Genomic DNA, 27035 nt, shown 5'->3' with positions numbered 1-27035 from the left:
CTGTAGGTCACATTCTGGGGATTAAATTCTGTTGTCTCAGTCAGATTATGGGGACTTCAGTCTGCTTCCTGTCTCATTATGGGGTCTTTCTGTCAGTCATATTAAGGCAGTGGCTTTCAAATTTTGCGGAAGACAATTTTTTTTTGGAGGACAAAGAAACTTTCACCCCCTTCCCAAACAACTATATATCTATATATACAGTGCCTTGTGAAAGTATTCGGCCCCCTTGAACTTTTCAACCTTTCGCCACATTTCAGGCTTCAAACATAAAGATATAAAATTTTAATTTTTTGTCAAGAATCAACAACAGGTGGGACACAATCGTGAAGTGGAACGAAATTTATTGGATATTTTAAACTTTTTTAACAAATAAAAACCTGAAAAGTGGGGTGTGCAATATTATTCGGCCCCCTTGCATTAATACTTTGTAGCGCCACCTTTTGCTGCAATTACAGCTGCAAGTCGCTTGGGGTATGTCTCTATCAGTTTTGCACATCGAGAGACTGAAATTCTTTCCCATTCTTCCTTGCAAAACAGCTCGAGCTCAGTGAGGTTGGATGGAGAGCGTTTGTGAACAGCAGTCTTCAGCTCTGCCCACAGATTCTCGATTGGATTCAGGTCTGGACTTTGACTTGGCCATTCTAACACCTGGATACGTTTATTTGTGAACCATTCCATTGTAGATTTGGCTTTATGTTTTGGATCATTGTCCTGTTGGAAGATAAATCTCCTTCCCAGTCTCAGGTCTTTTGCAGACTCCAACAGGTTTTCTTCCAGAATGGTCCTGTATTTGGCTCCATTCATCTTCCCATCAATTTTAACCATCTTCCCTGTCCCTGCTGAAGAAAAGCAGGCCCAAACCATGAGGCTGCCACCACCATGTTTGACAGTGGGGATGGTGTGTTCAGGGTGATGAGCTGTGTTGCTTTTACGCCAAACATATCGTTTTGCATTGTGGCCAAAAAGTTCCATTTTGGTTTCATCTGACCAGAGCACCTTCTTCCACATGTTTGGTGAGTCTCCCAGGTGGTTTGTGGTGAACTTTAAATGAGACTTTTTATGGATATCTTTGAGAAATGGCTTTCTTCTTGCCACTCTTCCATAAAGGCCAGATTTGTGCAGTGTACGACTGATTGTTGTCCTATGGACAGACTCTCCCACCTCAGCTGTAGATCTCTGCAGTTCATCCAGAGTGATCATGGGCCTCTTGGCTGCATCTCTGATCAGTCTTCTCCTTGTTGGAGGTGAAAGTTTAGAGGGACGGCCGGGTCTTGGTAGATTTGCAGTGGTCTGATACTCCTTCCATTTCAATATGATTGCTTGCACAGTGCTCCTTGAGATGTTTAAAGCTTGGGAAATCTTTTTGTATCCAAATCCGGCTTTAAACTTCTCCACAACAGTGTCTGGGACCTGCCTCTGCACTTTAAACAGAACCCTGAGACTATCACAGAGCAGGTGCATTTATACGGAGACTTGATTACACACAGGTGGATTCTATTTATCATCATCAGTCATTTAGGACAACATTGGATCATTCAGAGATCCTCACTGAACTTCTGGAGTGAGTTTGCTGCACTGAAAGTAAAGGGGCCGAATAATATTGCACACCCCACTTTTCAGTTTTTTATTTGTTAAAAAATATAAAATATCCAATAAATTTCATTCCACTTCACGATTGTGTCCCAACTGTTGTTGATTCTTGACAAAAAATTAAAATTTTATATCTTTATGTTTGAAGCCTGAAATGTGGTGAAAGGTTGAAAAGTTCAAGGGGGCCGAATACTTTCGCAAGGCACTGTATATATATATATATATATATATATATATATATATATATATATATATACATACCAGGCTTTGCAAAAGTTCTGTCACACTTGCAAAATGCAAGCAAAATGAACACAAAGATTTTTTGGTGCAATAAGATATTTTTTTATTTTCCAAATATTTTAATATATGTGTTAATGATAATGATAATGATAATCAGAAATGTGGCCACCCAAAAGTTTTATCTTATTGCACCAAAAATCTTTGTGTTCATTTTCGTGAATGTCTCAACAAGTCTAACAGAACTTTTGCAAAGCCCGGTATATATATATATGTCAGGGTAGAGACTGCGATTTGGTAGAATTGGAGTTTCTACCAGTAGAGATTGCGATTGGAGTCTCTACCAGTAGAGATTGCGATTGTAATCTCTACCAGTAGAAACTCCAATCCTACCAGTAGAGATTGCGATTGGAGTCTCTACCAGTAGAGATTGCGATTGGAGTCTCTACCAGTAGAGATTGCGATTGGAGTCTCTACCAGTAGAGTTCGCGATTGTAATGTCTACCAGTAGAAACTCCAATCCTACCAGTAGAGATGGAACTTTAAATCTGACCCCTGCCCTGACCCCTGACCCTAACCTTAACTGACCCTGACCTTTTAATCTAACCCCTGCCCTGACCCCTGCCCCTAACCTTAAAAGTCTAACCTTAGCCCTGACAAATCTCTACTGGTAGGATTGGAGTTTCTGCTGGTAGAGATTACAATCGCAATCTCTACTGGTAGAGACTCCAATCGCAATCTCTACATATATATATATATATATATATATATATATATATATGTATATATGTATATATATATATATATATATATATATATATATATATATATATATGTATATATATATATATATATATATATATATATATATGTCAGGGTAGAGACTGCAATTTGGTAGAATTGGAGTTTCTACCAGTAGAGATTGCGATTGTAATCTCTACCAGTAGAAACTCCAATCCTACCAGTAGAGATTGCGATTGGAGTCTCTACCAGTAGAGATTGCGATTGGAGTCTCTACCAGTAGAGTTCGCGATTGTAATCTCTACCAGTAGAAACTCCAATCCTACCAGTAGAGATGGAACTTTAAATCTGACCCCTGCCCTGACCCCTGACCCTAACCTTAACTGACCCTGACCTTTAAATCTAACCCCTGCCCTGACCCCTGCCCCTAACCTTAAAAGTCTAACCTTAGCCCTGACAAATCTCTACTGGTAGGATTGGAGTTTCTACTGGTAGAGATTACAATCGCAATCTCTACTGGTAGAGACTCCAATCGCAATCTCTACATATATATATATATATATATATATATATATATATATGTGTCAGGGTAGAGACTGCGATTTGGTAGAATTGGAGTTTCTACCAGTAGAGATTGCGATTGTAATCTCTACCAGTAGAAACTCCAATCCTACCAATAGAGATGTAACTTTAAATCTGACCCCTGCCGTCACCCCTGACCCTAACCTTAAAAGTCTAACCTTAGCCCTGACAAATCTTTTCTGGTAGGACTGGAGTTTCTACTGGTAGAGATTGCGATCGCAATCTCTACTGGTCGAGACTCCAATCGCAATCTCTACTGGTAGAAACTCCAATTCTACCAAATCGCAGTCTCTACCCTGACATATATATATATATCTATATCTATCTATCTATCTATCTATCTATCTATCTATCTATCTATCTATATATATCTATATATATATATATATATACACACACACACACATATATATATATGTATGTATGTATAGTATAATAATGTGTAATAATGTATTATCAAAATGTGAATATGAAGGGCTGTGTTATTTTAACTGATTCCATTTTGTTTTTCTTCACTGTAAAGATCAGGGATGTAAAACTCATTTTAGTCCAGGGGCCACATAAAGCCACACAAGTACACCAGTATAATCATGGTATCATAATCTACAAATAACCACAACTCCCTTTGTTTTAGTTTTAAATAAGTGCAATCTGAAAATGATCACGTTTAATGTATTCTATTTTTTAGAAACATCATGAACAATGTGAAATTTCTTTAGAAAAATACATTCAATTTCAGCAACATGATGCCTCAGTTTATTATTGATGTATTACAACTTACAGATCACAGTGTAGTCACAGGTATCTGGAGCTCAACAATCTATTATTTCACTGTATGATCAAAACAACATGTCATGGTCTAGAAATTATTTAAAATTTACAGTTTTACAAATTTACAATTTGCAGTTAATGTCTTTGGAATTTTTACACTTTGCAAAGTGCTGTACCAACTGTACCATATCTTTTACACCCCTGGTAAAAATAATCAGAATAGATGAGCCGAGGTGGTGATGAAATTAAGTACGCTGTTGTTCCAATTGCACATTAACGATGCGTTCTCCCGTTCTCGGGAATTCTCGTGCAAGTCTGTGCTTGCTTACTTGATAACTACGGACTTTCACAACGGCCAGCGCAATTTGTGCGCCGTGAGAACCGAGCCAACATTAAAACAATAGTTCAGCTAATTAATTCCATGAAGACGGACCTCCAGGGTGCGCGCCCCACTATTTGAGAAATACTGCATTAAGGGGACTAATGTCTGTTTTCTCAGTCACATTATGTGGATTAAAGTCTGTTCTATCAGTCACATTATAGGGACTAAAGTCTGTTTTCTCAGTCACATTATGGGGACTAAAGTCTGTTCTCTCAGTCACATTATGTCACGGTCTGTCACGGAACAGGCAGAGTTGAACCCAAGCAGCAGGCACAGACAGGAGGGTGGATTTATAATTAAATTATTTAATTGAAAACAGAGAACTCTTAACAATTAAAGCAAGAGGGGAAAAGGCAGAGGAGAACTAAACTGAACTAACAAAGGGCGGACCCGAAGGCCGAGGTAAAACAAAAACAACACTAAACTAAATCAAACGGGAAGGTGGCTTATGGATTGTCCAGAGTTATGGAAGGCGGAAAGGACAGAGCTGACAGAGCCGGTCGGGGAGTGTGGCGATGGCTGAGAAACAGGTAAGATCATCCGAGGGGGTGACGGAGTCCAAGGAGCGGGGACGTAGCGGAGGTTATCCAGGGATAAAACAGAGTCCAGGGAGTGACGTGCAGAAGACGGTGAACAGCGAGTAGCATGGTGCGTTGTGTAGCGGGGAGGATGGGTCAATGATGCAGCATCGAGCTGTCGGCCGATCCAGGCTTAATACTGCGCTGATCATTGATTGAGCGCAGCCGCGCTCAGTCACAGCCGCTGGTAATTAGTCTGATTGCCGAGCAGGAGAGGGAGGAATCATGACACATTATGGGGACTAAAGTCTGTTTTCTCAGTCACATTATGGGGATTAAAGTCTGTTCTCTCAGTCACATTATAGAATAGAATAGAATAGAATAGAATCACTTTATTCATCCCCGAAGGGAAATTCAGTTGTCAGGGTTCTTATCAGTTTAATTTTGAATTGAATAGCCTGACTGCTGATGGCAAGAAAGATTTCCTAAATCCTTCTGTCTTGCAGCGCAGGGATAGGAGCCGTCCATTGATGTTTCATTGTTCATTGAGGCAGATGTGAAGTGGATGATCCATGTTTGTAAGAATGACCTCCATCTTGCTCAGTGCCCATCTCTCCACCTCATCCTCCAATGTGTTCAATGTGATTCCAACCACAGAGCCAGCTTTTTTAATCAGTTTGTTCAGACGCCTTGCATCCTTCTGTTTTATGCTGCCTCCCCAGCAGACTGCAGCATAAAACAGGACACTTGCTACCACAGACTGATAAAACATCTGCAGCATCTTACTGCAGATGTCTAAAGATCACAGTCTTCTGAGGCAATAAAGTTGGCTCTGGCCCTTTGTGTAGACGATGTCTATGTTTGTAGACCAGTCCAACTTATTATCAAGGTGGACACCTAAATATTTATATGATGTCACCATCTTGATGTCCACGCCACAAGTGTTCACTGGCTGAAGAGGGGGTTTGGATCTGCGGAAATCTATGATCATTTCCTTTGTCTTTGAGGCGTTGTGTAGCAGGTACTTTTTGAGACTCCAGTCACTGAAGGCACTTATCAGATCTCTGTATTCAGCTTCATGTCCATTTCTGATACATGCCACGATAGCAGTGTCATCAGAGTATTTCTGAATGTGGCAGGACTCAGTGCTGTATTTGAAGTCAGATGTATACAGAGTGAACAATAATGGAGCCAGAATTGTTCCTTGTGGAGCCCCAGTACTACTCATTAATGTCCCAGAAACACAGTTTCCCAGCCTGACAAACTGCGGCCTTCCTATCAGGTAATCTGTGATCCATGAAACACAAGAAGGATCCACTCCCATCTCTGTGAGCTTGTCTTTGAGGAAGGTGGGTTGGATGGAGTTGAATGCATTTGAAAAATCAAACAGCAAGATTCTCACATGAACTCCAGGTTCCTCCAGATGTGACAGGGCACGATGAAGCATGAAGAGGATGGCATCATCCACTCCAATGTGTTCTTTGTAAGCAAACTGTAGAGAATCTAGTTTGTCTTTGACCTCAAGCCTCAGTAGACGTAAAACCAGCCGCTCCAGAGTTTTCATGATGTGTGAGGTCAGAGCAATCGGTCTGTAGTCATTTAGTTCAGCCGGACATTTGATTTTTGGTACCGGTACAATACAGGATGTTTTCCATAGAGCAGGCACCCGCCCCAGCTGTAGACTCAGGTTGAAGATCCTGTGGAGAGGTTGACACAGTTGTGCAGCACAGTCTTTAAGCAGTCTTGGACATACACCATCTGGGCCAGCTGCCTTCCCAGAGCAAAGTCTCTGATGCTCCAACATCACCCCTGTCTCTGTGACAGAGATGGATACAGGTGCTGGGACGGAAGTGGCTGCAGCTGTGGAGACATGTAGGAGACGGAGGAGAAGAAGGAGGAGCTATAGTGGGGATTTCCATATGTTGAGGAGAAGAAGGAGGAGTAGCAGTGGAAGTAGGTGTGTCCACAGTGTCAAATCTGTTGAAGAACAAGTTGAGTTCATCAGCTCTTTCTACATCACCCACTATTGGCTCCCTCCTCTTTTTATTGTTGTGTAAAGAGATGGTATTGATTCCTCTCCACACATCACGGATGTTACTGTGTTGAAAATTCCTCTGTCTTCTTTTTGTATTCCATCTTTGCTACTTTCAGTCTCCTCTTCAACTCATGTTGTACTTCTTTGAGCTGTTCTTTGTCACCATCTCTAAAAGCTTGTTTTTTCTGGTTGGGGATTGCCTTTATGTCGCTTGTGATCCATGGTTTGTTATTGGGGAAACAGCGAACATTCTTTGCAGGTATGACTGTGTCTCTACAGAAGCTGATGTATTCAGTAAAACAATCAACCTGTCTATCAATGTTCATACTGTCCTCATCTGTTTCCAGAAGCACATTCCAGTCTGTTGATTCAAAGCTGTCCCTTAGAGGTTCACTAGCTTGAGGAGTCCATTTTCTGATTTTGACTTTAGTTGCAGACTGTCTCAGCACACAAGGTTTGTAACAGGTCTGCAGATAAACCAGGTTATGATCTGACCTGCCCAGTGGTGGTAAGGCAGTAGCTCTGTAAGCTTCTTTGACATTGGCATACAGCAGGTCTAGGGTTTTATTCTCTCTGGTACGGCAGTTAACAAACTGGTGAGAGGAGAGGCTGACATGATTGAAATCTCCTGATATTATTACAAGTGCCTCAGGATGTTGAGTCTGTATCCTAGCAACAGTATCATGCAACACATCACATGGAACCAAGTCAGTTGCTTTGGGTGGAATGTATACAAGTATTGTTATGATGTGACTGAACTCCCTTGGAACATCATATGGCCGAAGTCCAACTGCCAACAGTTCAATATCTGGACAACACAACTTCTCCTTAACCGTTATGTGTGAGGAGTTACACCATCTCTGGTTAACAAATAAAGGCAGACCGCCTCCTTTCTTCTTGCCACTAGCTTTAGCATCTCTGTTTGACCTTATGAGGGTGAAGCCAGATAGATCCACAGTTGAGTCTTAGTTGTTTTGATTCAACCAGGTCTCAGTAAAACACAGGAGACTGCATTCACGGTATGTTTTGTCCGTTTTCACCAATGTCTCCAGCTCGTCACTTTTGTTTGGCAAAGAGTTGACGTTTCCCATGATGATTGATGGAAGAAAAGGCTTGTATCTCCATTTCCTAGCCTTCACCTTTGCACCAGCACGGCAACCACGAAAACGCCTCAAGATGTCCACTGACATTGGATGTTGATGTCCAGATTTGTTCTGTCTCAATGAGAAAAGCTCCTCTCTTGAATAAATTCTTCTCCCAGCAGAAACCTCTATCAGCACTCAATAAAACACGACAAAATATTTTTTTAAAAATAGCAAAAATACAGCAAAAACTGAAAACAGTTAAGAGACACCAAACTTTGCAGCCACTTTCACAGGCGCAGGTTTCGGAATTATGGGGACTAAAGTCTATTCTCTCAGTCACATTATGGGGACTAAAGTCTGTTCTCTCAGTTATATTATGGGGACTAAAGTCTGTTCTCTCAGTCATATTATGCAAACTATCCTTGTCGCTTGTCTTGTCTTGTCTTGTCTTGTCTTAGCTTATCTTATCTGAACCCCTGGCTAAGACACACAGCTCGATTTAACAGGTTACAGGCATGTATACAAATAACAACTGATTTGAGGTTTACAGAAAAATGAATCCTAAAATTGTAAAAGTATATGGTACAAGTCTTCAGTGTCAATAATCATAGATGGCCAATATGAGTCAGCCAATATAGGTATACCTCTGAGTCATGTGAAGTGGCTTTGAATTCATTTGAGATCAGCTCTTTAAGACAATTTTGCGAAGTGGATAGAATATTTCAAAGTGTACAAAATATTTTAATGCTTCAGCCAGTTCCATACGAAAACAGATCACAATATAAGTCCTTAAATCTGAAGTTACTTAACTTCGGGGTAAGTGTCCAGAAAATAAAATAAAATTAATGTGATGTCCTCTGTGTGTGTTTGTACCCTAAATATGGCCCGGATGTAGTGTGTTATGAGGTAGTTGTTGATATCCAAGGGCAGAGTCAGCTGAGGGTCAACCTGGACCTTTGGAGCCTGAACCACCGCCAAGCAGTCCCAATGCAGCTCCTCACCACCTGCAAGAAATAAGAAATACACACAGACAGACACACACACACACAGCAGGCTACGTGTCAACATAGAAATGCGACGGTAAATATTGTGGAGCCCACCTGCAAACAGGATGGAACACATCTTTTGATGGAAGTATATTTATAGCATAGACTGGCTCAGTGTGTGCTGTAAACTATGTATTAATGTGTGAGTGTGCGTGCACCTGCAGCCGCCTGCAGCAGTCCAGCCAGCTCAGCGGGGATGGGCAGTGTTGTCACGTTCACTACTTCTCGATTGATGCGATCCTGCACATGTTGCAAACAGACACACAAACACTTACCACACACGTTAACAATACATCTTCATTCGACTCATAACCCAACCAACTTCCATCCTACTTCCCTCCTTCACTCACCTCCTCTGCCTTCCTTGCAGTCTCTACCACTGTCTGACAGAAAGACAACAGCATCACATGTTACACATTTGTTTATTTTCGCACTGTAAATGTCTCTGACAGTTTCTCTATCGACTCAAACTCTGTGTGCATACCCTCATGTAACGCTGGCAGTTGACAATGAGCAGCACGGTGGAGCGTAGCCTGATGAGGTACTTCCTTTTCAGAGCAAACCTTTTTCTGTGTGCAAAGAGCACGAAGGATGGATCATTCATAAAGATACAGAGAGCAGTGGAAAACTAAGACCTTGTGTGCATATACATTCAGTGGCATATAAATTCCCCATGAATAATGTTTCCAAGCTTCTCTCTCTTCCCTTTAACTAAGAACACTGTAACTCAAATAGAAGATTCGTGTTAATCACAATTAAAGTCCTACTTATAGTTTTGGAGCATGTTTTTTCATAATGGGTCATTTACCCAGATTTGTTGGAGTGTGACCAGCAATCTCTGAAATGTCATTACACATTCTTAACCTTGAATTTAATGTCTTCCTTTTAGTGAGCTTTTACACACTTGCATAAAATGCAAATCACATCTACAGGCCTGGTTGAACTGGCAGTGAATAAGAAATGTATCACCTCTGATGGATGCACATGGCCTCAACCCTCTGGCCTTCTCTTTTGACATCAAGAAAAAAGAAACAGGCTCACTGCGATAAGGTTTGACCCGTTTGGCTCTGTGAAACCAAACACTAAAGCCTAAATTGTGCTCAGGACTGAAACTCCAGACTCAAGTAGGGCGATGTGTTGCCCATTAAAGAAAGCTAAGGCTCAGAAGAGTCCAGGATGAAACCGATGCTGGTTTCCTGTCTGAGCACTGTAGGGTGGTTTTTGGATCAGAAGAACAAAATCATATCTTTCTTTTTTTTAAAGTAAATTTCCAGTTCATAAGTGTGTGTAACTCACTAAAGAGGAAAAGAACATTTAGCAGAGCTGTTTACCACTCTATACAGTCAGTATGCTATAAATAAGCATCACATTTTTGGTTGAATAATTTAACCCTCTGAACCCCAAAATCAACTGGTAGGTTTATTATTGTTATGTTTTTAAATCACTAAAATGTCTGACTTTCAGATTTGTCTAGAAAATGAACCAAATCTAAGCTAAAAACCATACACATATATACAATCAAAATAATTTTATTCTACATATAAACATTTACAAATTTACATATAAACATTTACAAATTTACCAAAAATTAAGAGTTTGCACTAAACAGATTCTGCAAGAAGAAAACAATTCTTCACTGTTGATGCCCAACTGACAAACATTCAGGGACATTTTGGCTGAACTGCAGGCTGTTAGGAATCAAAAAGGCTAGACGTAAATTATGTATAGTATGTAGAGCAGGGGTGCTAACTCGTTTTTTAGTTCAGGTGCCACATACAAGACCAGTAAATCAGAGCACAATAACCCACAAATAACCACAACTCCAAATGTTTCCCTTTGTTTTAGTGAAAAAAAAAGTAAATTCTGAAATCATTTACATTTAAGGAGCTATCTTTCTACAACACATTGTGAACAACCTGAAATTTCTTCAGAAAAACAAGTTCAATTTCAACAATATTATACCTCAGTTTGTGAGGAACTCACAGATCCCAATTTATCGAAAAAAGGCACAAAAAACATAGTCTCAAGTATCTGAAACTGAACAACATAGTATTTTACTTTATGTTTAAAACAACTTGTTGCTATCCAGAAATTACTCTAAATATATGGTCTAACAAATTTACAGTCTGAAGTTGATGTCTTCTCTGTAATATTTACACTTTGCAAAGTCATTCCATGATGGCATTGAACTGTCTGATGGGCCGATTTTAACCCATATGCCAGATATTTGACATTCCTGAGGTGGAACCAGCATTTCTTCCCAAAACTAATGGGCACAAGGTTGTAAATGTTGATTTCAGTTTTTGTTCATGTTTTTGTTAAATAGATAATCAAAGAAATTCTACTTTTTGTTCTAAGTTTGTTAACTATCAATCAATCATTCATCAATCATCAATTTATTTCTATAGCTCTTTACAACAGCCCAAAGGGTGACCAAAGTGCTTCACAGTGAAAAAAGAAGAGAGTAAACAAGACAGTAACTTAAGACAGGACAAACAATCACACTCGCACTCACAACTATGGGCAAATTTAGAATAATCAAATAATTAACTTCAGCACATTTTTGGACTTTGGGAGGAAAACAGAGTACCCGGAGGAAACCCACACAGGGAGAACATGCAAACTCCACACAGAAAGATCGTGGGAAGGCCAGGAGACAAACCACGGAACTTCTAGCTGCAAGGCCAAAGTGCTGACCACCATGCCACTGTCCAGTCCAAAAAATATACTACAAAACGATAAAATAAACAGAAATAAAACAGCACTAAAATATGCATCCAAAAGAAATAAAAGTAGTAAAATGTCACCATGCTGCTCGGTATTAAAAGCCATTTTAATAATAATTAAAGCTGCAAGCAGCATTGGGCGGGACCTCACCCCACCCCCCACGCGGTCAGCAAGCAAGTGCCGTCCGTGACCAAAGATGAAAACCAGAGGAGTTCCTCTGTCGGAATATTGTATGGTTTCGGAGGAGATAATGTTTAAAAGGTTTGCATATTTCAGGTTATAGCACCCCCCAGATTGAAGATAGCTCAAATCCGTCGACAGGTTTTCGTAGAGTTCGAGCAGACGAACGCGTGAGTGGTGGTTGCATGTCGCTACGACATTCCTGTGCGAAGAGTTGAGATTATTTGTGATTTTTGCAATTTTCGTGTCTCTAGGTGGCGGTATACAGTTTTTCCAGAATTTGTTTTCAGAATATTGAAATTTTCAGCAGACCGGACCTGCATACCAAATTTCAGCAAAATACATGCACGTTTAGGGGGCGAAATTGAAGCGAAACATGGTTTCAGTTGAAGACAAACGTTGACAGCTTATAAAAAAAAAAACTAGACAAGTTACTGTGTTTCTTTTGATAACTTTTTCTTGGATGGATATTCACTATAATCTGTCCAAATATGAAGCTGAAATATTGTACGGTTTCGGAGGAGATAATGTTTTAAGGGTTTTCATATTTGGGGTTATAGCGCCCCCTAGATTGAAGATAGCTCAAATCGGCCAGACAGGTTTTCGTAGAGCTCGAGCGGACAAACATGTAAGTGGTGGTTGCATGTCTCTACGACATTCCTGTGCGAAGAGCTGTAGCCTTTTGTGTTGCCCTTGTGGTTTGTTGCAGTTTTTCGTGTCCTGAGGTGGCGCTATAGCCTTTTTCCGAATTTTTTCTTCAGAATATCGAATTTGTCGCGTGACCCGACGTACGTGCCAAATTTCTCAAAAAGTTATGCACGTTTAGGGGGTCAAATTAAGCAAAACGTGGTGGACTTGTAAAATAATAATAATAATAATAATTAAAGCTGCAAGCAGCATTGGGCGGGACCTCGCCCTGGCCCCCGCACGGTCGGCAAGCAAGTGCCGTCCGTGACCGAAGATGAAAGCCAGAGGAATTCCTCGGCTGGAATGTTGTACAGTTTAGGAGGAGATAGTGTTTAAAGGTTTTGCATATTTTGGCGTATAGCACCCCCTAGGTTTTCTGAAATCCGTCGACAGGTTTTCGTAGAGCTCGAGCAGACGAACGCGTGAGTTGTTGTTGCATGTCTCTACGACATTCCCCTGCGACGAGCTGAGGATTTGTGATTTTTGCAGTATTTGTTTCCCTAGGTGGCGCTATAAAGTTTTTCCAGATCCAGATTCTTTTCAGAATATTGAAATTTTCAGGAGACTGCACCTGTGTACCAAATTTCAGCAAAATCCATGAACGTTTCGGGGTTGAAATTGAAGCGAAACATGGTTTCAGGTGAAGACAAACTTTGACAGCTTATAAAAGGAAAACTGGACAAGTTAGCCTTTTTCTTTTGATAACTTTTGTTTGGCTGGATATTCACTATCATCTGTTCAAATATGAAGCCGGAATATTGTACGGTTTCGGAGGAGATAATGTTTTAAGGGTTTTCATATTTGGGGTTATAGCGCCCCCGAGATTGAAGATAGCTCAAATCGGTCTGACAGGTTTTCGTAGAGCTCGAGCGGACAAACATGTGAGTGGTGGTTGCATGTCTCTACGACATTCCTGTGCGAAGAGCTGTAGCCTTTTGTGTTGCCCTTGTGGTTTGTTGCCGTTTGTCGTGTCCCGAGGTGGCGCTATAGACTTTTTGCAGATTTTTTTTCAGAATATCGAATTTTTCGCGTGACCCGACGTATGTGCCAAATTTCTCAAAAAGTTATGCATGTTCAGGGGGTCAAATTAAGCAAAACGTGGTGGACTTGTAAAATAATAATAATAATAATAATTAAAGCTGCAAGCAGCGTTGAACGGGTCCTCGCATCCTTGCTGGTCCGTGACCCCAAGCATGTCCACCAGACAATGCTGCGACAGAGTATATTTAGGCCCATGGATGTAACGAGGGCTGGATTCTGAGCACTCAGGTCAAATTTCAGACAGATTGGAGCATGTACAGGCTATTTTTGCAACACTTTCTGTCCATCCACCAGGTGGCGCTATCTCTGTGACTGTATAGTGGTCTATGAAACTCATCAGGACTGGACTCTGATCAAACATGTAAAGTTTAAGGCAGATTGCAGCATGTACAGGGGATTTACACAAGACGTCCTGCTTCATGGCGTAACATTAAAGTTCAGTTGGCCGCCATGGCCACGCCCTTTGAGTTTTGTGAACAATTTTTGCAGATATGCAACCTGAAGGCGTTTCTTATATATTTTCCCAAATTCAGGTGTTTTGGAGTTATTGCCAGTGACAAATGAATTGTTGAAAATGACCAAAAACACCAAAAATCTGACATTTAATTCAAAATGGCCAACTTCCTGTTGGGTTTAGAGAATGACTCCAAGAGACTTTTTTGCTTGCACTGTGCTACATATGCATGCCAAATTTCATAGTCATAGGTGAAAGTCTGTGTGGAGGCAATTTTTTAAATGCTGTCGGGGGCGCTATGGTAGATGCTGTGAATGTATTTTGGCCAATAAATGTGATCAGGACAGGACTGTGTTTAATCATGTGAGGTCTGAGGTAGATTGGAGCATGCAGAGGATAGTCAGATAACACTTGATGTTTCATGGCGAACCATCAAAATTCTGGAGGTCGCCATGTCCACACTCTTTGACTCTGCAAGAATTTTTTAATAACTTTTGATCATAACATCATGTTGTATATCCTTGCAAAATTTCAGCTCTCTAGACCTTAACCCCAAAGAGGAGTTTGCTCTCAAAAATTAAAAAAATAGAGAAAATTCATCCAGTTAATTCAAAATGGCGAACTTCCTGTGGGTTTTAGGGGATGGCTCCAAGAGGCTTTTTTGTGTGTCCTGGTGTGGTCTATATGCCTTTCAAATTTGGTGGATGTAGGTGAAATTTGCTGCGGGAGCTGCTTATTAAAAATACTGCAGGGGGCGCTCTAGCACATGCAGTGCTGAGAAGCATACAGTGTCCTTCCTTGGGCCGACTGTGATGTGTGTGTAAATGTTGGTGAGCTGTTGAACATTCTAAGCCTGTCAAAAAGTACTTTGTTTGTCACAACAACAACACGTTGCCACGGCAACAGCATTTTATCAAATGCTAAAATCTTCACACTTTGGCATTGTCAGGGGGTGAAGACTGAGCTGACCAGTTTCCAGAAGGATATGACAAAGTTTGGAGCAACAATGCACGCAAATGTAATTTCTAAACTGCTTGTTACCAATAGGTGGCGCTCTGACTTTTTCTAAATTTTTCAGTGTGAATGTCCTCAGAGTGGGCCTGGTGTCCAGCACATGAAGTTTGGGGCAGATCGGATCCTTTGCAGCTGAGATATGAACACTTCAATTTTCATGGCGAAACATCAAACTTTGCCGTCCCGCCACAGACACGCCTTTATATCACACGTCACCATTTTTTCTGGGATTCATCATCAATGTGTTCAGGCTCATGTCACCACATCTGAGGTGAATCTGAGCAACAGGCTAAGAATAGTACATGAAAGTGTAAAAAATGTCAAATTCTTGATACCACAAGGTGGCGCTGTGACTGTGAATGAATCTTGCTATTTGAATGTCATCGTGGCAGGTCTGTGATCATACATGTAAAGTTTCATTCAGATCAGAGCATGTTCAGGAGAGTGAGACAGCATTTCCTGTTTCATGGCGAAAGATCAAATTTCGACAGGCCACCACGACCACACCCTTTAACTATGGAGGAAGATTTTGATAACTTTTTCTCAGAAAGGCCTGCTGTATGTACTGGCCAAATTTCAGATCGCTCAGACTTTCCCCCTAGGAGGAGTTCATCATAGATTTTGTACAGTTAACACATGATGGCGCACTTCCTGTTGGGTTTAGAGCATGGCTGTGATTTACTTTTTTGTGTTTCCTGATGTGCTGCATATGCCTCCCAAATTTTGTAGCTCGAGGCCAAATTCCCTCTGAGTTGGCCTAATACCACTTTTTAAAATTTTGTCGGGGGCGCTATGGAGCCATTTTGGCCCACACCTCCACATGTCCTATAAAATATGAAATTTTTTGCCAGTTCTGATGTGTGTGCAAATTTTCATGACTTTTCGAGCATGTTCAGGCCCTGAAAAATGCAGTTGTTTTGGCAGAATAATAATAATAATAATAATTAAAGCTGCAAGCAGCGATGGACGGGTCCTCGCATCCACGCTGGTCGGCGAATCCATGCACGTCCACCAGGTGGCACTGTGACTGAGAGTGTGTGCTGGCCTCTGAATCACATCTGGACCAGAGTTTAATCACATGTAAAATTTCAGCCAGATTGGAGCATGTTCAGACTAGTTATACAGCATTTCCTGCCCATCCACCACCAGGTGGCGCTGTAACTCAGAGTGTATTTCAAACAGTGGATGTGATGAGGGCTGGACTCTGATCACTCATGAAAAGTTTCAGGCTGATTTGATCATGTAGAGGCCGGTTATACAGCATTTATTGTCCCTCCAACAGGTGGCGCTGCAACTGAGAGTGTCTGTTGGCCTGTAGATGTGATCAGGATTGGATTGTGATCACACATGGAAAGTTTGAGGCAGATTGGAGCATGCAGAGGAGAGTTATACAGCAGTTGTTGTTTCATGGCGAAGCATCAAAACTCTAATGGTCGCCATGGCCACGCCATTTGGCTTCTGGTTAAACTTTTGATAACTTTTCCAAACCAAGTCCTGCTGTGTGGACTGACAAAATTTCAGGTCTCCTGGAATTATCCCCAAGGAGGTATTAACTCTCAAAAATGAGAAAAATCATCAAAAATCTCACAATTAATCCAAGATGGCCGACTTCCTGTTGGGTTTAGGACATGGCTCCAAGAGGCTTTTTTGTGCGTCCTGATGTGCTCTATAAGCCTCCCAAATTTCATGGATGTAGGTGAAACGTGCTGGGGGGGCTGTTTGTTAAAAATACTGTAGGGGGCGCTATAGCATGTGCAGTGCCGAGATGCATACAGTGTTGTTCCTTGGGTCAATGGTGATGTGTGTGGTAATTTTTGTGAGCATTGGAGTCTTCCTAACCTGTCAGAAAGGGCTTTGTTTTTCATGGCGATATTTGGTTGCTACGGCAACAGCGTTGCATGAAATGTCACACCCTTCACAGTGTGTGATTGTCAAGAGGTGAAGACTCGACTGACCAATTTCCAGCATGATATCACCAAGTTTGGGGCCATTGTACCTGAAAATATAAGGCCTTAAACTTACTATTACCAACAGGTGGCGCTATGACTTTTTCAAAATTTATGAGTGTGGATGTGTTCAGACTGGACCTGGTGTCCAGCATGTGAAGTCTGAGGCAGATAGGATGTTGTTCAGCTGAGATATGAATCGTTAAATTTTCATGGCGAAACATCGAAATTGGTTTGGCCGCCACAGACACGCCCTTTGATGACAAGTCACCATTTTCACTGGGATGCATCATCAATGTGTTTAGGCTGTTGTCACTGCATTTGAAGTGAATATGATCAACCGGGTAACAATAGGGCATGAAAGTGTAAAAGATGTCTATTTCCTGAAACCACAAGGTGGCGCTATGACTGTCAATGAATATCCCTATGTGGATGACATCAGGACAGGACTGTCATCATACATGTAAAGTTTCAGGCAGATTGGAGCATGTTGAGAAGAATTAGACACCACTTCCTGTTTCATGGCAAAGGATCAGTTGTTTGAGGCTCCGCCATGGCCACACCTTTTGGCTTCTGGTTGAGTTTTTGATAACTTTTCATCAGAAAGGTCTGGTGCATGTACTGGCCAAATTTCAGTTCTCTCAGACTTATCCACTAGGAGCTATAAATTTTGACAAATGTACAGCAAATTCAAGATGGCCGACTTCCTGTTGGGTTTAGGGTGTGGCTGTGATTGACTTTTTGATTGCGTCCTGATGTGGTGCATATGCCCACCAAATATTGTAGCTGTAAATAAAACATTGTGGAAGTTGGCCTAATGACCACTTTTTCAATTTTGCAGGTGGCGCTATAGAGCCATTTTTCACACATATGCGCAACTCCCATAAAATATCAAATTTTTCGCCAGTCCAGATGTGCACGCCAAATTTCACGCGTTTTGGTTCATGATAAGGCCGCCAAAAAGGCAATTCATTTGCCGAGGAGCGATTAAGTTTGAAAAATCTACAGCAAATTGAAGATTGGCCGACTTCCTGTTGGGTTTAGGGCGTGGCTGTAATTGACTTTTTGGTGTGTCCTGATGTTGTGCATATGCCCACCAAATATTGTAGCTGTACATGAAACATTGTGGCAGTTGGCCTAATGACTACTTTTTCAAGTTTGCAGGTGGCGCTATAGAGCCATTTTGCCACACACATGCGCAACTCCCATAAAATATCAAATTTTTCGCCAGTCCTGATGTGCATGCCAAATTTCACACGTTTTGGAGTATGATAAGGCCGCCAAAAAGGCAATTTACTTTACGGGAGAAAAAATAAATAAATAAATAAACCCTAGGGTTTCAATAGGGTCCTTGGCACCGCTGGTGCCTTGGACAGTCGGTGCCCTGGCACCGCCTGTCCTTCGCACCCTCGGTGCTCGGACCCTAATTAAAGCTGCAAGCAGCGATGGACGGGTCCTCGCATCCACGCTGGTCGGTGAATCCACGCACGTCCACCAGGTGGCGCTGTGACTGAGAGTGTATGTCGGCCTCTGAATCGCATCTGGACCAGAGTCCAATCATACATGTAAAATTTCAGCCAGACTGTAGCATGTTCAGAGCAGTTATGGAGCATTTCCTGTCTATCCACCAGGTGGCGCTGTAACTCAGAGTGTATTTCACACAGTGGATGTGATGAGGGTTGGACTCTGATCACTCATGAAAAGTTTCAGGCTGATTTGATCATGTAGAGGCCAGTTATACAGCATTTACTGTCCCTCCAACAGGTGGCGCTGCGACTGAGAGTGTCTGTTGGCCTGTAGACGTGATCAGGATTGGATTGTGATCACACATGGAAAGTTTGAGGCAGATTGGAGCATGCAGAGGAGAGTGATACAGCAGTTGATGTTTCTAGGCGAAGCATCAAAACTCTGATGGTCGCCATGGCCACGCCATTTGGCTTCTGGTTAAACTTTTGATAACTTTTCATCACCAAGTCCTGCTGTGTGAACTGACAAAATTTCAGGTCTCCTGGAATTATCCCCTAGGAGGTATTAACTCTCAAAAAAGAGAAAAATCATCAAAAATCTCACAATTAATCCAAGATGGCCGACTTCCTGTTGGGTTTAGGACATGGCTCCAAGAGGCTTTTTTGTGCGTCCTGATGTGCTCTATAAGCCTCCCAAATTTCATGGATGTAGGTGAAATGTGCTGGGGGGGCTGTTTGTTAAAAATACTGTAGGGGGCGCTATAGCATGTGCAGTGCCGAGATGCATACGGTGTCGTTCCTTGGGTCGATGGTGATGTGTGTGGTAATTTTAGTGAGCATTGGAGTATTTCTAACCTGTCAAATAGCACTTTGTTTTGCATGGCGATATTTGGTTGCTACAGCAACAGCGTTGCATGAAATGTCACACCCTTGACAGTGTGTGATTGTCAAGAGGTGAAGACTCGACTGACCAATTTCCAGCATGATATCACCACGTTTGGGGCCATTGTACCTGAAAATATAAGGCCTTAAACTTACTATTACCAACAGGTGGCGCTATGACTTTTTCAGAATTTATGAGTGTGGATGTGTTTAGACTGGACCTGGTGTCCATCATGTGAAGTTTGGGGCAGATAGGATCTTGTTCAGCTGAGATATGAATCGTTAAATTTTCATGGCGAAACATCGAAATTGGTTTGGCCGCCACAGACACGCCCTTTGATGACAAGTCACCATTTTCACTGGGATGCATCATCAATGTGTTTAGGCTGTTGTCACTGCATTTGAAGTGAATATGATCAACCGGGTAACAATAGGGCATGAAAGTGTAAAAGATATCTATTTCCTGAAACCACAAGGTGGCGCTATGACTGTCAATGAATATCCCGATGTGGATGACATCAGGACAGGACTGTCATCATACATGTAAAGTTTCAGGCAGATTGGAGCATGTTGAGAAGAATTAGACACCACTTCCTGTTTCATGGCGAAGGATCAGTTGTTTGAGGCTCTGCCATGGCCACACCTTTTGGCTTCTGGTTGAGTTTTTGATAACTTTTCATCAGAAAGGTCTGGTGCAGGTACTGGCCAAATTTCAGTTCTCTCAGACTTATCCACTAGGAGCTATAAATTTTGACAAATGTACAGCAAATTCAAGATGGCCGACTTCCTGTTGGGTTTAGGGTGTGGCTGTGATTGACTTTTTGGTGTGTCCTGATGTGGTGCATATGCCCACCAAATATTGTAGCTGTAAATAAAACATTGTGGAAGTTGGCCTAATGACCACTTTTTCAATTTTGCAGGTGGCGCTATAGAGCCATTTTTCCACACACATGTGCAACTCCCATAAAATATCAAATTTTTCGCCAGTCCTGATGTGCACGCAAAATTTCACGCGTTTTGGTTCATGATAAGGCCCCCAAAAAGGCAATTCATTTGCCGGGAGAAATTAATTTTGACAAATTTACAGCAAATTGAAGATGGCCGACTTCCTGTTGGGTTTAGGGCGTGGCTGTGATTGACTTTTTGGTGTGTCCTGATGTGGTGCATATGCCCACCAAATATTGTAGCTGTAAATGAAACATTGTGGAAGTTGGCCTAATGACCACTTTTCAATTTTGCAGGTGGCGCTATAGAGCCATTTTGCCACACACATGCGCAACTCCCATAAAATATCAAATTTTTCGCCAGTCCTGATGTGCACGCCAAATTTCACACGTTTTGGTTCATGATAAGGCCCCCAAAAAAGCAATTCATTTCCCGAGGAGTCATTAAGTTTGAAAAATTTACAGCAAATTGAAGATGGCCGACTTCCTGTTGGGTTTAGGGCGTGGCTGTAATTCACTTTTTGGTGTGTCCAGATGTTCTGCATATGCCCACCAAATATTGTAGCTGTACATGAAACATTGTGGCAGTTGGCCTAATGACTACTTTTTCAAGTTTGCAGGTGGCGCTATAGAGCCATTTTGCCACGCACATGCGCAACTCCCATAAAATATCAAATTTTTCGCCAGTCCTGATGTGCATGCCAAATTTCACGCGTTTTGGAGTATGATAAGGCCGCCAAAAAGCCAATTTACTTTACGGGAGAAAAAAAAAAAAACAATAATAATTAAAGCTGCAAGCAGCGATGGACGGGTCCTCGCATCCACGCTGGTCGGCGAATCCATGCACGTTCACCAGGTGGCACTGTGACTGAGAGTGTGTGTCGGCCTCTGAATCACATCTGGACCAGAGTTTAATCACACGTAAAATTTCAGCCAGATTGGAGCATGTTCAGACTAGTTATATAGCATTTCCTGCCCATTCACCACCAGCTGGCGCTGCAACTCAGAGTGTATTTCAAACAGTGGATGTGATGAGGGTTGGACTCTGATCACTCATGTAAAGTTTCAGGCTGATTTGATCATGTAGAGTCCAGTTATACAGCATTTCCTGTCCATCCAACAGGTGGCGCTGCAACTGAGAGTGTCTGTTGGCCTGTAGATGTGATCAGGATTGGATTGTGATCACACATGGAAAGTTTGAGGCAGATTGGAGCATGCAGAGGAGAGTGATACAGCAGTTGATGTTTCTAGGCGAAGCATCAAAACTCTAATGGTCGCCATGGCCACACCATTTGGCTTCTGGTTAAACTTTTGATAACTTTTCATCACCAAGTCCTGCTGTGTGGACTGACAAAATTTCAGGTCTCCTGGAATTATCCCCTAGGAGGTATTAACTCTCAAAAATGAGAAAAATCATCAAAAATCTCACAATTAATCCAAGATGGCCGACTTCCTGTTGGGTTTAGGACATGGCTCCAAGAGGCTTTTTTGTGCGTCCTGATGTGCTCTATAAGCCTCCCAAATTTCATGGATGTAGGTGAAACGTGCTGGGGGGGCTGTTTGTTAAACATACTGTAGGGGGCGCTATAGCATGCGCAGTGCCGAGATGCATACCGTGTTCTTCCTTGAGTCGACAGTGATGTGTGTGGTAATTTTAGTGAGCTGTTGAGCATTTTAAGCCTGTCAAAAACAACTCTGTTTGTCACAACAACAACGCGTTGCCACAGCAACAGCATTTTATCAAATGTCAAAATCTTCACACTGAGGCATTGTCAGGGGATGACGATTGAGCTGACCAATTTTCAGAATGATATCACAAAGTTTTGGGCAATGGGATGTGTAAATGTAATGCCTAAATGTCCTGTTACCAATAGGTGGCGCTATGACTATTTCCAAATTTATGAGTCTGGATGTCTTTAGACTGGTCCTGGTGTCCAGCACATGAAGTTTGGGGCAGATGAGATCTTTTACAGCTGAGATATGAACACTTCAATTTTCATGGCGAAACATCAAACTTTGCCGTGCCGCCACAGACACGTCTTTTCATGACGCACCACCATTTTTTCTGTGATTCATCATCAATGTGTTCAGGCTTATGTCACCACATCTGAGGTGAATCTGAGCAACAGGCTAAGAATAGTCCATGAAAGTGTAAAAAATGTCAAATTCTTGATACCACAAGGTGGCGCTGTGACTGTGAATGAATCTTGCTGTCATCGAGGCAGGTCTGTGATCATACATGTAAAGTTTCATTCATATTGGAGCATGTTCAGGAGAGTTACACAGCATTTCCTGTTTCATGGCGAAGGATCAAATTTCGACAGGCCGCCACGACCACACCCTTTGACTATGGAGGAAGATTTTGATAATTTTTTCTCAGGAAGGCCTGCTGTATGTACTGGCCAAATTTCAGATCGCTCAGACTTTCCCCCTAGGAGGAGTTCATCATAGATTTTGTACAGTTAACGCATGATGGCACACTTCCTGTTGGGTTTAGAGCATGGCTGTGATTGGCTTTTTTGTGTTTCCTGACGTGCTGCATATGCCTCCCAAATTTTGTAGCTCTAGACCAAATGTCCTCTGAGTTGGCCTAATACCACTTTTTAAAATTTTGTAGGGGGCGCTATGGAGCCATTTTGCAACACACCTCCACATGCCCTACAAAATATGAAATTTTTCGCCAGTTCTGATGTGTGTGCAAATTTTGATGACTTTTCGAGCATGTTGAGGCCCTGAAAAATGCAGTTGTTTTGGCAGAATAATAATAATAATAATAAAGAAAAATAAAAAACCCTAAGGTTCCAATAGGGTCCCAGGCACCGCTGGTGCCTTGGTCAGTCGGTGCCCTTGCACCGCCTGTCCTCGGCACCCTCGGTGCTCGGACCCTCATAATAATAATAATAATAATAAGAAACCGAGCAAATACAATAGGGTCTCGCCAGCTCCGCTGGCCAGCTCTGCTGGCCTGCTTCGCTGGCTCGGTCCCTAATAGTAATAATAATAATAATAATAATAATTAAAGCTGCAAGCAGCATTGGGCGGGACCTCGCCCCGCCCCCCCCGCGCGGTCGGCAAGCAAGTGCCATCCGTGACCGAAGATGAAAGCCAGAGGAGTTCCTCTGCCGGAATATTGTATGGTTAGGAAGGAGATAATATTTAAAGGGTTTGCATATTTCAGGTTATAGTGCCCCCTCGATTGAAGATAGATGAAATGTGTCGACAGGTTTTCGTAGAGCTCGAGCAGACGAACGCGTGAGTGGTGGTTGCATGTCTGTCCAACATTCCTGTGCGAAGAGCTGAGGCCATTTGTGATTTTTGCAGTATTTGTGTCCCTAGGTGGCGCAATAGAGTTTTTCCAGAATTTGTTTGCAAAATATTGAAATTTTCAGCAGACTGAACCTCCGTACCAGATTTCAGCAAAATAAATGCACGTTTAGGGGGCGAAATTGAAGCAAAACAATGTTTGAAGTGAAGACAAACTTTGACAGCTTATAAAAGAAAAACTAGACAACTTAGCCTTTTTCTTTTGATAACTTTTGTTTGGCTGGATATTCACTATAATCTGTGCAAATATGAAGCTGAAATATTGTACGGTTTCGGAGGAGATAATCTTTAAAGGGTTTTCATATTTCAGGTAATAGCGCCCCCTAGATTGAAGATAGCTGAAATTAGTTGGACAGGTTTTCATAGGGCTCGAGCAGATGGACGCGTGAGTGGTGGTTGCATGTCTCTACGACATTCCTGTGCGAAGAGCTGAGGTTATTTGTGATTCATGCAGGTTTTTTGTGTCCCCAGGTGGCGCCATAGAGTTTTTCCAGAATTTGTTTCTGAAATATTGAAATTTTCAGCAGACTGAACCTGCGTACCAAGTTTCAGCAAAATACATGGACGTTAAGGGGGCAAAATTGAAGCGAAACATGGTTTCAGGTGAAGACAAACTTTGACAGCTTATAAAAAAAAAACAGACAAGTTAGCCTTTTTCTTTTGATAACTTTTGTTTGGCTGGATATTCACTATAATCTGTGCAAATATGAAGCCGAAATATTGTACGGTTTCGGAGGAGATAATCTTTAAAGGGTTTTCATTTTTGGGGTTCTGGCGCCCCCTACGTTGAGGATAGTTCAAATCAGTTGGACAGGTTTTCGTAGAGCTCGAGCGGACGAACGCGTGAGTGGTGGTTGCATGTCTGTACGACATTCTGGTGCGATGAGCTGCGGCCTTTTGTATTGCCCTTATGGTTTGTTGCCGTTTGTCGTGTCCCGAGGTGGCGCGATAGAGTTTTTGTCGATTGTTTTTTCAGAATATCGAATTTTTCGCGTGACCCGACATACGTGTCAATTTTCTCAAAAAGTTATGCATGTTTAGGGGGTCAAATTAAGCAAAACGTGGTGGATTTGTAAAATAATAATAATAATTACAGCTGCGAGCAGCATTGAACGGGTCCTCGCATCCTTGCTGGTCGGCGACCCCAAGCATGTCCACCAGGAAATGCTGCGACAAAGTGTATTTTGGCTCATTGATGTAACGAGGACTGGATTCTGAGCACTCAGGTCAAATTTCAGACAGATTGGAGCATGTACAGACTATATTTGCAGCACTTTGTGTCCATCCACCAGGTGACGCTATCTCTGTGACTGTATAGTGGTCTATGAAACTCATCAGGACTGGACTCTGATCAAACATGTAAAGTTTGAGGTAGATTACAACATGTACAGGGGATTTACACAAGACGTCCTGCTTCATGGCGTAACATTAAAGTTCAGTTGGCCGCCATGGCCATGCCCTTTGAGTTATATGAACAATTTTCACAAATACTCAACATGAAGGCATGTTTTAAATATTGTTCCAACTTGAGGTGTTTTGGAGTTATTGCCTGTGAGAAATCAATTGTTGAAAATCAGAAGAAACACCAAAAATTGGACATTTAATTCAAAATGGCCAACTTTCTGTTGGGTTTAGAGAAGGAGTCCAAGAGACTTTTTTGTTTGCACTGACGTGCTACATATGCATGCCAAATTTCATAGTTATAGGTGAAAGTCTCTATGGAGGCTATTTTTAAAATTCTGTTGGGGGCGCTATGACACATGCTGTGGATGTATTTTGGCCTATAAATGTGATCAGGACAGGACTGTGTTCAATCATGTGAGGTCTGAGATAGATTGGAGCATGCAGAGGATAGTTAGATAGCACTTGATGTTTCATGGCAAACCATCAAAATTCTGGATATCGCCATGGCCACACCCTTTGACTCTGGAAGAATCTTTTAATAACTTTTGATCATAACATCGTGTTGTATACCCTGGTAAAATTTGAGGTCTCTCGGAGTTAACCCATAGCAGGAGTTCGCTCTCAAAAAGTAAAAAACAGAGAAAATTTTTCCACGTAATTCAAAATGGCGGACTTCTTGTGGAGTTTAGGGGATGGCTCCAAGAGGCTTTTTTGTGTGTCCTGGTGTGCTCTATAGGCCTCCCAAATTTTGTGGATGGAGGTGAAACATGCTGCCGGGGCTGTTTATTAAACATACTGCAGGGGCGCTATAGTACATGCCCTGCAGAGATGCATACAGTGTTATTCCTTGAGACGACTGTGATGTGTGTGTAAATTTTGGTGAGCTGTTGAACATTCTAAGCCTGTCAAAAAGTACTTTGTTTGTCACAAATACGCGTTGCCACGACAACAGCATTTTATCAAATATCAAAATCTTCACACTGTGGTATTGTCTGGGGATGAAGAATCAGCTGACCAATTTTCAGAATGATATGACAAAGTTTGGAGCAATGATGTGTGCAAATGTAATTTCTAAACTGCTTGTTACCAATAGGTGGCGCTATGACTTTTTCTAAAGTTTTCAGTGTGGATGTCCTCAAACTGGTTCTGGTGTCCAGCACATGAAGTTTGGGGCAGATCGGATCCTTTGCAGCTGAGATATGAACACTTCAATTTTCATGGCGAAACATCAAATTTTGCCGTCCCGCCACAGACATGCCTTTTCATGACACATCACCATTTTTTCTGTGATTCATCATCAATGTGTTCAGGGTTATGTCACAACATCTGAGGTGAATCTGAGCAACAGGCTAAGAATAGTACATGAAAGTCTAAAAAATGTCAAATTCTTGATACCACAAGGTGGCGCTGTGACTGTTAATCATTCTTGCTATATGGATGTCATCGAGGCAGGTCTGTGATCATACATGTAAAATTTCATTCAGATTGGAGCATGTTCAGGAGAGTTCTACAGCATTTCCTGTTTCATGGCGAAGGATCAAATTTCGACAGGCCGCCACGACCACACCCTTTAACTATGGAGGAAGATTTTAATAACTCTTCCTCAGGAAGGCCGGCTGTATGTACTGGCCAAATTTCAGATCGCTCAGACTTTCCCCCGAGGAGGAGTTCATCATAGATTTTGTACAGTTAACGCATGATGGTGCACTTCCTGTTGGGTTTAGAGCATGGCTGTGATTGACTTTTTTGTGTTTCCTGATGTGCTGCATATGCCTCCCAAATTTTGTAGCTCCAGACCAAATTCCCTCTGAGTTGGCCTAATACCACTTTTTAAAATTTTGTAGGGGGCGCTATGGAGCCATTTTTGCACACACCTCCACATGCCCGAAAAAATATTAAATTTTTCGCCAGTTCTGATGTGTGTGCAAATTTTCATGACTTTTCGAGCATGTTGAGGCCATGAAAAATGCAGTTCTTTT

General features: G+C 41.9%; 1 protein-coding gene across 1 annotated transcript in view; it reads right to left on the bottom strand.

Annotated features, from left to right (window-relative positions):
• Positions 1-27035, bottom strand: part of LOC110970391 (unconventional myosin-XV-like) — a 191809-nt gene that overhangs the window by 118172 nt on the left and 46602 nt on the right. The window contains exons 17-20 of the mRNA XM_051945996.1: positions 9472-9556; positions 9338-9370; positions 9146-9227; positions 8815-8945 (exon numbers count right to left, since the gene is read on the bottom strand). Of these exons, the coding sequence (XP_051801956.1) occupies positions 8815-8945; positions 9146-9227; positions 9338-9370; positions 9472-9556 (331 nt within the window). The remainder of the gene's footprint in view (positions 1-8814; positions 8946-9145; positions 9228-9337; positions 9371-9471; positions 9557-27035) is intronic.

Source organism: Acanthochromis polyacanthus, chromosome 3 (genome assembly GCF_021347895.1).
Source record: "Acanthochromis polyacanthus isolate Apoly-LR-REF ecotype Palm Island chromosome 3, KAUST_Apoly_ChrSc, whole genome shotgun sequence".
In the NCBI taxonomy this organism is placed as follows: domain Eukaryota; kingdom Metazoa; phylum Chordata; class Actinopteri; family Pomacentridae; genus Acanthochromis; species Acanthochromis polyacanthus.
Note: the sequence above shows the minus strand (reverse complement) of the source record. Positions and strands in the feature narration are given on the sequence as shown.